The sequence below is a fragment of the Eurytemora carolleeae genome, unplaced genomic scaffold, assembly GCF_000591075.1.
Source record: "Eurytemora carolleeae unplaced genomic scaffold, Eaff_2.0 scaffold1649, whole genome shotgun sequence".
NCBI lineage: Eukaryota > Metazoa > Arthropoda > Copepoda > Calanoida > Temoridae > Eurytemora > Eurytemora carolleeae.
In genome coordinates this window covers 46,657-60,147 of record NW_019397543.1, presented here as the reverse complement: position 1 = coordinate 60,147, position 13,491 = coordinate 46,657, and the positions used below count along the sequence as shown (strand labels likewise).

The window sequence follows — 13,491 nt, the reverse complement described above, 5'->3', positions numbered from 1 at the left end:
GTTATTTTTATCGATAAAACAAACATTTAAGACAACATTCATAAACTTATCTTCCTGGAAAAAATTTAAATAAATTTTCATAAAATTCAGTTTCATTAGCGAAATTGTTTTCAAACAATCGTATCGTTGTATTGTAGGTACAGTTATAGGTATATGCAAATAGATTCAAGTACAATAGATGGCAACCTAGAATTTGTACACTCTCAGTACAGTTGTATTCTGTCGTCACCAGTGTCAATTCCATGGGTACTGGAATAGGGTAAGGTAGTCATACAATTCTAGATTTAGTGCTATCTTACGTCATAACCCGGTACAGGGCACAAAGTGGACACTGGTCCTAGAACTGTCTTGGGATAAGATCTGTTGTAGGCGAGTATACGCATACTTGTGATTGGCATTTCATTGGCGGACTGAGAATTTTCCACCAATAGTTTTAATCAGTGACGTCAGACGTCACCCCGTACCGTATCGACCTTTCATTTGTGCGCGGGCCTCAATGCGATACCCTATTCCAGTACCCATGGTCAATTCAGTTTTTGTGTCCGACAAAATCATTAATAATAGTGATAATTTTAGAATAAAGTGCTTTTCTTACAGTAATATAAGTGCAATTTTATGTGTTCTTTAGTTTCTGTTTTTACACTTTTTTGTTTAATCTTGGAAAACATGTCAACTAATTTGACAAAATTTCGCTTTCCTTGTTATATTTGACACTTGTGACGTCGTGTATAATGGTTAATTTCTCTGTTGCCAACTATTGTACTTGATAATCTATTTGGGTATATGTATAGGTATAGGTATAGGTATAGGTATAGGTATAGGTATGATGTTTTTAGAAATCATCCCGTGAATAACTCTAAAAATTGAAATGTAATTAAAATAATTTGTATCGAAATTATGCAGTTTCATTTTGTATATTTGTCCTAAAGCTAACCACATCAGTGTCACATGGCAGGCTATTGCTCCTTAGCTCTTGAAATCATATAAAAAATTGTGTTGAAAAAACAAACACATCAAGTCTTGAAATCTACAAAGAAATAAGATCTATTTCTATGTACTTATACTCTTTGATTATCCTTCTTAAATGTTAGGGATTTCACTGTAGTCTTTGATATTTTTTAATGGTCCTCTGTCTTATATATATTTCACATATCTTTATATTTAGATATCTCTTAAAAATAATTTACTTGTTTTAGTTTTTGATCATATCCTCTGGTCTTTTACTTCATTCTGATCCATTTATTTGTGAAAATTGAAATTAGATTCATCAAGGTAAACTTGTAACATGGATCAAGTTTTCCGATTTTAGCAGAAAAGGGGACTTTTTTTTAAATTTCAAGATTTCCAAAAAGCTAAAATATCCCAAGGTTAAATTAAGTCTTTTGCCTAAAAGTGTATTATTTTAAGGGTTAATATACTGATTTGGCGAAGAAAGAAACAAGTTTACAGTCACAGGGAATTCCAAATGTAAGGAAAAGGACTGTACAAATTCTGTCAATCCTCCTAATGTCTCATCCTTTGTGGGAAACCCTGTATGAAATATAGGTATAGGTATAGGTATAGGTATAGGTATAGGTATAGGTATAGGTATAGGTATAGGTATGGGTATGGGTATAGGTATAGGTATAGGTATAGGTATAGGTATAGGTATAGGTATAGGTATAGGTATAGGTATAGGTATAGGTATAGGTATAGGTATAGGTATAGGTANGGCATGCGTCTGCGTCAATGAAGTAAAATCTGCGTACCTTCATCCTCTGCAGCCTCCTAGTCATCCCATCCTCTGTATTTCCCTCCTCAGCCTCCTGCCCTCCTCCTCCTCCTGCACCTGCTGCACCTGCTGCACCCCCTGCAGCTCCTGGGGCCCCTTGGACCTCCTTATCTCCACTGGGATTAGACCCTCCAGGATTCTCACAGACTAGATAGATAGAAGATTTGGAAATACATACAAAGGGGCCCAACAAAATAAGAATAGGAAGACGGCCATGTATTCTTTTGGGCTTTCGATGTTGTTATGAAGCTTTATCAATAGTTTTAAAAATCAACGTATTCAGTGAAATTGCCCGACTCTGTATGGGTCAGTCCACCCCCTAGTAGGCACCATCTTCGGTTTTTTTTTCAAACATTAAATAGTAAGAGACCTATGTGAGACATTACATAATCAGTATTTTTTAGACTCTGTTCAGGGGCGTATTCAGGAATTTGTCCAGGGGGGGCTTATTTTTTATCTTTCCAGGGGGGGGGCTCAGCACCCGATGGGGCCTGAAAAACCCTGAAATTAATCGATTTCACTGGTCCAGGGGGGCTTAGCCCCCATAGCACCCCCTGAATACGCCCCTGACTCTGTTGACATAATCATATTTGAAAACAAAAACATAATTATTTCTTTGAATTCTGCCACCTGAGGTTGGATTATATCTGTTTCTATTTCTAAGAACAGTCCCTTTTCTGAAGAGTCGAGGTTCAGAGGTCGAGGTTGCATTTATCTTGACGTCTAAAATAGATGTCAAAGGTAAATACCGAGGATTAAAGTTTTGAAACGAGTGAATTATAAGAGTACATCGACCTTGAGTTTTATGCTTTTAATAAAACATGTGCTTTTTCTAAAAACTGAAGATACTTTCAAATTAATTCATGTTTAAAAACCAAGAACATTAGAAAATTAGATCTTAAAAAATAAATAATGATAACTCGCCTTTGACTTTAATTTTCTACTTTGTGTATTTTTGCAACATAGAACCGTTGTTCTTTCAAACTTTGAGGTATAGGTATAGGTATAGCCTTTGACTTTAATTTTCTACTTTGTGTATTTTTGCAACATAGAACCGTTGTTCTTTCAAACTTTGACTATGTTCTATATAATCAAGCTCTTCGCTCAAATATAAATATATATTTGTTTGTATGCCAGCTATGGATGGCCAAATGGCTGGACAAAATGGGCTGACATTTTTTGAGGAACCCCATGGGTACCCAGACCCTGGGGTACGTAGGCTAAAAAAGAATTTTTCAAAAATAATTATTTTTTTACTTCAGCAAGTCTTGTATAAATAACTCATAAGACTATTTCGACATGAGAACTAGAAAGTTACAATGATTAGAAAATCAGAGTTTGAGACAAATAATCTGAGCTGAAAACTTTAGAATGGTGGATATTGAGATCAATGCTTGATCTCCTCTTTTTTCTTAATCTCCAGATTAAATATTGGTTGTTCTCCTCTTGTTATTAATCTCCAGATTAATTAATGGATCGGGATTAGGGATATCCCATTCTAAAGTTTTAAGCTCAGTTTAATTACAAATATACCGTTAATATCTGGATCAACAGTTTCACCCGCATAGCTGGTTCGTCGGCCAACGTTCTTTCGACGAAAACCTAAACAAGTTGAGAAAAACTTTATTAAAAATCCTTAAAAAAATCAAGCTCATGCAAAACAGTGCTGCAATTTTATAAATGCAAGAACAAATGTGCAAAAAAGTCTTGAACGTGTTCTTTTTCCTTGTGCAAAATTAATCATTTAAGTGAAAGGGATATTATTTATCTCTATCTAGTACTATAACCGATCCGTCATCTCGGGAGGACCAGTGTAGGAATGGGAATTCAAATCATAAATACTTTTTTTTATTCCCGAACCAAAATTCCGCCGCCTGCACTTGTTGGTAACTGATTTATTCCTTAATTCCCATGCTTTTATTAGGAGAAGCGTAGTGCTTTAAGGGAGGGGGCAGGGTTGCAGTGCCACGGGCTGTTCTTAAATAGATTGTATTCCTATCTAAAAATATACATATTGCCCAAAATCTATATCTATCTTTGCTTGTCTGTTTGTGTATATCCGATAAACGTCAAAACGGCTGAACCGATCAGGCCAAATTTTTTGTGTGACCTCACTTGACCCCAGGGAAGGTTTATGGATGCTCAAAATTACAAAAAATTGTCTCAAAAACTTTTTGATTTCGTAAAATTTCGAAAGTCCATGAAACAATTATTAAATCCGGGATCTTTTTTATTGTTTAAAATAGTTTATGAGCGCGAAGCGACCTAAATGCCTAGTATTTTAAATACGAACACAAATACCCAATCTTTTTGGTCTTGAAGAGATTACTTTAGTCGTAATATTGGGTTAGTTGTGTTATAATATACATATTGCCCAAAATCTATATCTATCTTTGCTTGTCTGTTTGTGTATATCCGATAGACGTCAAAACGGCAGAACCGATTAGGCCAAATTTTTTGTGTGACCTCACTTGACCCGAGGTAAGGTTTATGGATTCTCAGGATTACAAAAATTGTCTCCAAAACTTTTTGATTTTCGTAAATTTTCGAACGTCCATAAAACAATTATTAAATCCGGGATCTTTTTTATTGTCTAAAATAGTTTTTGAGCGCGAAGCGCCCTAAATGCCTAGTATTTTAAATACGAACACAAATACCCAATCTTTTTGGATTCATTTAGTCGTAATATTGGGTTAGTTGTGTTACTAATCTAAAGTGATTTTCAAATAGGTTTGACCGTACGGTGCTATATAACCTCTTGAGCCCTGGAACATTACAAATAGTTTATGACCGTACGGTGCTATATAACCTCTTGAGCCCTGGAACATTTCAAATAGTTTATGACCGTACGGTGCTATATAACCTCTTGGGCCCTGGAACATTTCCAATAGGTTGTGACCGTAAGGTGCTATATAACCTCTTGGGCCCTGGAACATTTAAAATAAGTGGTGACCGTACGGTGCTATGTAACCTCTTGGGCCCTGGAACATTTCAAATATGATTGTGACCGTACGGTGCTACATAACCTCTTGGCCCTTGGGAACATTTAAAATAGGTTGTGACCGTATGGTGCTATATAACCTCTTTGGCCCTGGAACATTTCAAATATGGTTGTGACCGTAGGGTGCTATATAACCTCTTAGCCCTTGGGCCCTGGGAAAATTTAAAATAGGTTGTGACCGTACGGTGCTATATAACATCTTGGGCCCTGGAACATTTTAAATAGTTTGTCACCGTACGGTGCTATATACTTTGGGCCCGGGAACATTATATGAAAGTTATCTAAAAATAAAAATATTTTTTACAAAATCTTTCTTTTAAAATAATTTTTGATGGGTACAGGGTGAATTTATCGTTTAGTCTTATAATTTTCCTCTTGGACCTGGTGACAGCTAAAGGGTTGGTTAAAGGAGTTTAAGCAAAGGTGAGGTTGGGGTTTAGTGAGCAGATAAAAAACATTAATTTTCAAAAATTATATATCAAAGTCGTCATCTTTTATATGTTTATTTCTATCTTCTGCTTTGCATTTTGCTACGTGCAATGCCGGAATCCTATTTCAAAAGTTTTTCTTTGCTATGGATGGAAAAAATATATTTCATCTTTGAAAATTTCTCGCCATGAGTCTTGGTAAGATTTTAAATTTTACTTTTTTTCCCGTTTAAAATTGCTTAGAAAAACAGGAGAAGAAAAATATTTGCGAAAGTTTAACATTAAAATTTTTAAACATTTTTCTAGAAAAAAGGTTTATCGATGAAAATACTCAAATTTTTAAAAATCCATGAACTTTTTATTTTTAAAAAATGGTTCAAAATTGAATAGCTAACACATTTTTACGGTTTTACCGCACCATGCTAATAATAATGATATATAATATAATTATATAAGTTAACAAAAATGTTCCTTTTAAAAATATTTAACAGTGTGTGCAGAAAAATAAGCTGGAAATGCGAACTAGGGGGTTCAACTTGAATATCCAAAAAATGGGATTTTGTAAAACAAAAATAGTGAGTGTTTAAATGCATTACAGAGAACAGAGTATCTATGGGTCGTATAATATCGAATTATGAAAAGAATGTTAAAAATAACTCTCAAAATGATATGTTGTTCTATATTTTGAACAAAATGTGAGTGATTTTAAAATACTTTTGGTAATTTTATTCTTTTAGCAGATACAATATAAAAGGGAATGCTGGCTTAATTTCATGTGACCCTAAATGCAAAGATGGCAATGCCCGATTCACAATGATTACCTTAAAAGCTTTGTCATTAGATTTTAATAACTGATTTTTTTTCTATTGAAGGTTCTCTGCAAAAGCGACTTGCGTATTTATACTGCAGAAAAACATATAGGAAATATTAGAATTAAACACTTTAATCCTTGAAAAACGACATTTTTTCCACAAAATTAATCAGATAAAGATTTCAAGGGTGCAGTTGTAAGTCGGACATTGCATCTTACCATGAAGAGTCAATGGAAATTACGCTTACAGTCCCTTTAAATATTAATACATAAATATAAAAAGGAATATATTTATAAATCATACAATTATAGATAAAAAAATTGTAGACACCATCCGCACCTCGTTGTTAACATCTTGAAATACGATGTTTGGATAATAATAATACATCATACATGGACCCATTCCAACCTTCCCACTACACTATGTTTATATTTATATGTATAATAACAATATTTATTATAAAATTGCGTTTGTTTAGTGCTGGTACATGCAAACAACATCTTAACATTATTCCGGGGCAATGCGGAATTTAAAAAAAATCTTAAAAACTTGTTTATCCGGATTCCGGATTATCTGAATTAATCTGTTTTATGAATTAATCCGGTTTCATCTGGATTAATCCGATTTTATATAAATTAATTTTGGGTTTATCTGGTTTTATCAGGCTTTATTTGGGTGTATCTGGATTAATACGGTTTTATCTAAATTAATCCGGTTTTATCTGGATTAATCCGGTTTTATCTGGATTAATCCGGTATAATTGGACCAATCCGGTTTTGTCAGGATTAATCTAGGTTGGTCCTGAGATTTGTCCATGATGCATGCAAAACTGTTTATTAACTTGTGAATTCTAGGGTGTTTATGGTTCAGTATCCTAGCATGAGACGGTGCAAATCAATAATTGATCTTAAATAGCTTATTATTATAGATAAAATGGAGATGCACAAAATAAATAAGTGCTCCCCTGAAACTCAAAAAAAGATCAATTTTGAAAGAATATCATGGGAGGGATTTATGGTTCAACAGTTTGGTGACAACACCTAGCTTACCAAACCCTTGAACTAGTTTCTCAAATAGTTGAGTGTTTTCTTCTAAGGAGATATCTTGTATCTCGATCCCAGGCATAGATTGTTCCTCTAATATATAATATACTCCACTCAGACACGGTACAATACATTTTTATTCACACAGTTATTTAGAGAATAATTATTATTTATTCATTGTAAAATTAAAGAGACTGGTGACGTTATTTCAAGCCCAATTCACAATGGTACCCATGAACAACTTTGAGTGAGCAAAAAGTCGATGATTCTTGATCCATGGTTTCTCTGTCAGAGTGGCTTGCGACTGTATGCAGGAGGAACAAGAAAGAAAATTTATATAAATCGCCTCCGAACATAGTTTAATAATTAAGTTGCTAAGATAAGTGTGTAAAAGACACCGTTGTGAATCGGGCATTCAACTCTTTAATTGGGAACCTCTTGAAACTTCGTTGACAGTCCCTTTAATACTGTTTCCTTGGATTAAATTTACTTTAACCCTTTGTTAGCTATTTTTCACAAGAAGTTTAATTTTTTAGATTTTCTCCAGATTTATATATTAATTTAGGCTATGTTTAGTTTAACACTAAGCTATATCCATTAAACAATTAAACCCGTATCTAGGTTGGGTGTTCTACTGACCAGTGTACTTGTAGCGGGACCCGGAGCTAGCAGGACGTACACTTCTCCAGGTAGTTACATCACCCCGTCCTATGTCCTTCTGTCCTGAGGACAGAGTAGAGGTCGAGGAATGAGGACCATGATGTCTAAATGAAAATATGTAAAGCAAAAAATGGATGTTATAATAAAAAAAGATGGCTTGCTTAGACTACGCTCTTGAAAGGAAAATTATTATTATAACATAATAATTAATAACTAGCTCAAGTGCTAGTCGTTTTCCGTAGAATAAAAAAAATTGAATATAAAAAAATCCGATTTAAAAAAATCTATTTTTGAAGAAAAAGAATTTAGAATTGTTTAGCCTTTGTTACCCCCAGGGTACCCATGGGCTATCTCAAAGAATTTATTATATACATATGTAAGCGAAGAGCTTTAATATATAGATATGATTTTCAAAAATAAAATAAAAACAATATAGTTTAAGCTCAGTTTCATAAGTTTAAACAAAATTGTAATATAGGTTAAGCTTGCATGAAAAGTAACTGAAGAAATGAGATTTTTTTATGGCCATAGCGTTTAAACATGTACACCCGTGACCCAGGGGCGGATACAGGAGGGGGGGCGGCAGGACCTTCGCACCTCCTTGAGATTTTGCGGCAAAAAATGTTCAAAATTTGAAAAATCGCATGTGTACCCCTTTTTTCAAGCTATTTGATTATTTACTAGTCAAATTTGTGATTTTTTTTTCAAAAGAAAATAAATATAAGCTTCGCATATTGAGTTTTTGATTCTATTTTTGGCATTTTTTGTTCCTATTTTCACTATTGATTCACCTATTGTACACTTCCGAAACATATTCCACAAAAGATGTTCGTTGTCCGCGTCGAGCAGTATTCACATCTAGCAGATGATCTATAAATTTAGTTAATACTAAACTAAACTAGACCAAACTCTTTTATAATTTCAAAAGGGAGGGTTTACTATTTCTTGTTTGGAAATAGGGATGTTGCACTGTGCACAAATAATTTTATAATTATGATCAGACCAGTTTTTAAAAATTTCTTGAGTTGAGTATTGGATGGAAACCATTCGCATCGGAACTCACGAGTGGCAGAAATTCCTTTATGATGCTTTTCTTGAAAATTATTTTGATTAGTGGCATTTAAGAAAGATGCAACAGAAACCTAAATCTTTGTTTACAAATAAGTGTACTGCAATTTCTGTTGTTTCTTACTTTGTACAACTAAATTCATAATAGTATCATGTTTTATAAAGTGATGACAAGAAAACAATGGAATAGGAAGACGACATTATAGCAATACTTAAGTGTGTTTGATGTTTTTACAAGCAAATATTTTCATTAAATCACTAAATTAGTGAAAGGGGTCGGTTTTATCCACACAATTGCTGTGTCTCATGCTCATTGGACTTTTAAAAGTCGTCGTGCTATTTCAGAGTTTTCTGATTATCCCTGTATCCCTTTACCATTTCAGAAATTCATGAAAAATATAATTAGGTACCTTTTATCCTTCAAATCTTAAAAAATTTAATACTTAGAACTATTAAACCTTCAAACCTTTTGAATTTAATAATCCAAACCTTTATAAATTTCATAGTTTAAACTATTAAACCTTCAAACCTTTATAAATTTAATAATCCAAACCTTTATAAATTTCATAGTTTAAACTATTAAACCTTCAAACCTTTATAAATTTAATACTCCAAACCTCTATAAATTTAATAGTTTAAACTATTAAACCTTCAAACATGCAAACGTAAAAAAAGGGATTAAAGTCTTCAAATGTTGCAGATTGAAGATAATGGAAATGTTTAAATAGTTTTAGGAACATTTTAAAATTTGTTGTCAGTGTTTTTAGGACCTGATTTTTTCTTGAGGATTTCTTGTCTGAGTTCTTCTATTTCAGCTTGAAGAGAGAGAAGGAGACGAGACCTACTCTGCTGGACCTCACTGGTTAAACGGGAACTCATCTGGGTTCCAGGACACGGAGATACACGTTCCTGAACACACAGATATGTATCTTCTTACATACGAAGATATACGTTCTTAAAAACGGAGATACACGTCCCTAAACACAGATATATACACACAGAAATTTATATTCTTGAATACGGAGATATAAGTTAATGAACATAGAGATACACGTTCCTGAACACAAAGATTCACGTTCAGAAACGTTCCTTAACACAGAGGTTTATGTTCCTGAACATGGAGAAATACGTTCCTAACACAGATATATATGTCCCTGAGAGAAACATCGTCTCTGAACACAATATATCCGTGTGCATTGCAGAATACATACAATAATACATAAAAGACGAGTACAAAAACAAAACTCTGTTTACAGTATAACCGCGCAGTACAGTATATCCTTGAAGTACAATATCTGCGTAGAGCAGTATCTGCGTAGAGCAGTATCTGCGTAAAGAACAACAACTGCCAGATAAAAAATATTCATGTATGGTACAATATCTATGTACTACAATATCTGCGTACTACAATATCTGCGTACTACAATATCTGCGTACTACAATATCTGCGTGGTACAATATCTACGTAATACAATATTTATGTACTACAATATCTATGTACTACAATATCTGCGTACTACAATATCTGCGTACTACAATATCTGCGTGGTACAATATCTGCGTAATACAAAATTTATGTACTACAATATCTATGTACTACAATATCTGCGTACTAAAATATCTGCATACTACAATATCTGCGTACTACAATATCTGCGTACTACAATATCTGCGTACTACAATATCTGCGTACTAAAATATCTGCGTACTAAAATATCTGCGTACTACAATATCTGCGTATTACAATATCTGCGTATTACAATATCTGCGTACTATAATGTCTACGTACTACAATATCCGTGTACTAGAACTACAATAAACATACCCTGGTCCTGATAAATGGTAGAAGAAGATTGTAAAGCGGAGTTCTATGTAAAGAAATATAATCCAATAGTTTCCAAAGTGCAACATTCGTCTCATTTCTAGACCCGTAAAATCTAAACAAAATATCAAGATTGCAAAGAAAATCTTTCCAATTCTTTTTTTAATATCAGATATTACCTAATTTTAAACGTTACTTGATTTCTTAAAGGGGTAGAACAAAAAGTATAAAAGAGCCAAAGCAAAAAACGTATGTTTGATTGGTCAAATTTTGATTAGAAGTTAGAGCTTGGTGGGATACAGGCCGATCTGTTATATCTGCGTGCTTTGTGAAACAAAAGATTAAACAATTGCGAGAAACTTGAGAAGAAAAAATAAACCTGATAGTTCTAGCAATCCTGTGCCACTCTCCGGCCAGGTAATCACTGTAGCACGTGATCAGAACTCTTAACCCTGTCAAAAATGTATTTGAAGAATTAACATTTGATGAAAATTATTAATTTTATTGAAATTGTAAAGTTGTAAGATCTCGAGGTTCCCACAATTTAAAATTAAAATCATTGCAACCGGTTTAATATCTGATGAAAACAAAAAATCAATTTAATTTTATATTTTATTTAAACTTTAGAATTTATAGTTGGAACTAAAGACTTGTCTTTAACACTGTTGTCTTTGTAACTTAATGGATCGTTGCTATTTTGCTAATATTTCCGGTTGTAAAGATATAGGGATTAGAAAATCATGCAGTGGTAGGCGATTTTATCAATACAATGAAGACGACTTTTGAATTCAATTTTGATGTAAATTAAGCTGTAATAAATAAATATATAAAATGGTCAACCATCATCCCATGGGACTGGGAGTCAGGGTTAAGCTCTCATCAAACCGTACCACCATATTGGTTGGCATGGAAACACAAAAACATAGAAGTCAAGAGAATTTATCAATTCAAAAAGCTTCTCTTTGATTACAAGCTTGTAATCTGAAAAAAGCTGGTTAACAATCAAATTTTAAATAAAAAAGTCGTCTTCATTGTAGTGATACAATCGCTTATCATCGTATTGTATAGATTTAAAGGGTCAGTTAACGTAATTTGAAGTGAACCTCCATTTTTAGAATTGCATGTCCGATTCACACCAGTACTCTTCAAACCTTTGTCTGATCAAGCGTAAATTCGAAGTCATGTTCATAATTTAAAAAAATTATTTTCAATTTTGGCTACTATTTACTTAGAAGTGTTTTGTGTATTTCATAATAATTATAGTCCAGGAAAACAATATAGGAATTTTCAGAACTATACACTTTTAAAGCTAGTATTCGACTTTATCTTCCACATTAAGGATTGAATAAAGGTTATAAAAATACAGTTGAGAATCATGCATTTCTTTCTTTAAATGGAGGGTCAAATGACATTACAATTACAGTCCCTTTAGTCAAATTACCTAAAAATCCAACTTTTACGTTGATGGGAGCCTGCTTGAACTTACCCTAAAAATAATTCTTTATATTTAAAAAAAAAATAATTTATCTTTTTTTAGTTTAATACGGTTTCATTTAAAAAAATTTTCAATGCTTGGACTTTTAATTGTTAAAATGATTTTGAAATTTTTGCATTTTAACTAAAATCATTATTATTGTTTTTTACTCAAAACTGATCATTTATTTTTGAATAATTTATTTCTTATTTTATCAAGTTTTGTCATATTGACCTTGTATGCAGGATTAGCATCTTTGCTCTGAATTAAACCCAGAATAAGGTTTAAAGAATACAAGATATCGTTCTTTCTGTAAAATTCAAACAAATTATATTAAATTTAGATAATTCAGGGAAAACTGTCGGCATATTTAATGATCAGCGAAAAGTAGCTGAACCCAGCAGACGTAGTTCATCTTGTGCGCCAGTTCAAGCTGAGGCCGTTCCTTTCCAACGACGTATGAACAAGGTCCGTCCTAATGACGTACTTTGGGGGACAAAATTCTAGCCGACAGATGTCGGAGATCAGATCGAGTATTGTAGTGTTGGGAAGAAACGTACTCTGAAGAGAAAGGGGTTGAACCACGTCTACGCGGTTCAACCTTGTCTCGTAACTCATTAAATCCAGGCCCAATTTACTAGTCTCGAGACCAAGCTGTCATATAATTGACTCGTTGAGACTCTAATCCCTTTTAACAGTTAAGTCTAATTTTAAACCAGAAAATTAATTAATCAAAAGTTCAAAATCACAAAGTTTACTCTAACTTTGAACTAATGGGGTTAAGACAGAGGACTATCCTTTTGACTCGCGGTATCAGAAATATATGGAAAGAAGTTTTTAGATCATAATAATAAAAAATATATTTTATTTGAAGAACGCTTTGCTTTGGGGCATTTGGCATATGTTGAATAACGGTTTGCTCTGGAGCATATCTTTGAAAATTCGAATTTGCAAGGTTTGTAAATTAAATTTTTTGCAACAAACAATGATATTTTAGTTATTTCGTCCGCGTTCCCATTTGAAAAATATCCTTTGGGTTAGAATTCGTACTCTAGACTGTAGTTCATATCCCCCCCTCCCCTTCATAGATAAATTATTTAAAGACCGTACTCTAGACTGTAGTTCATATCCCCCCCTCCTCTTCATTTAGGAAAGTTTATAAATACATTGCCGCACTATGCTTCCAACCTTTCTTGTTGTACAATCTGTACATTGCTAGAACTAAAACTGTCAGACTGAAGACGTTGTTCTAAGGTCCAAGCTTCTCCTAGAGCTAGAACCTGAAGAGATATCAGCTTAAACACAACACTGCAGAAATCCTAAAAAAAGAGATAAAAATGAAATTTCATAATTATCTGTGTTGTAGGGTAGCTCTTTAGATGCTTTTAAGTTTTTTTTTTAGCTGTTTTTAA

At 33.2% G+C, this 13,491-nt stretch overlaps 2 protein-coding genes across 2 annotated transcripts in view; both read right to left on the bottom strand.

Annotated features, from left to right (window-relative positions):
* Positions 1 to 290: 290 nt before the first annotated feature.
* LOC111714819 (uncharacterized) lies at positions 291 to 12,422 on the bottom strand. Its single transcript, XM_023490022.1, has 12 exons — positions 12,314 to 12,422; positions 12,047 to 12,092; positions 10,985 to 11,057; positions 10,609 to 10,720; positions 9,554 to 9,692; positions 8,507 to 8,585; positions 7,695 to 7,819; positions 7,062 to 7,148; positions 3,305 to 3,373; positions 2,402 to 2,494; positions 1,719 to 1,918; positions 291 to 410 (listed from the first exon to the last, which is right to left on the bottom strand). The coding sequence occupies exons 5-12, from the start codon at positions 9,660 to 9,662 to the stop codon at positions 291 to 293; spliced, it is 882 nt and encodes a 293-aa protein (XP_023345790.1). The 5' UTR covers positions 9,663 to 9,692; positions 10,609 to 10,720; positions 10,985 to 11,057; positions 12,047 to 12,092; positions 12,314 to 12,422.
* LOC111714818 (protein unc-80 homolog) overlaps positions 9,816 to 13,491 on the bottom strand; it is a 20,267-nt gene continuing 16,591 nt past the window's right edge. The window contains exons 17-21 of the mRNA XM_023490021.1: positions 13,268 to 13,398; positions 12,314 to 12,389; positions 12,047 to 12,092; positions 10,985 to 11,057; positions 9,816 to 9,840 (exon numbers count right to left, since the gene is read on the bottom strand). Of these exons, the coding sequence (XP_023345789.1) occupies positions 9,816 to 9,840; positions 10,985 to 11,057; positions 12,047 to 12,092; positions 12,314 to 12,389; positions 13,268 to 13,398 (351 nt within the window). The remainder of the gene's footprint in view (positions 9,841 to 10,984; positions 11,058 to 12,046; positions 12,093 to 12,313; positions 12,390 to 13,267; positions 13,399 to 13,491) is intronic.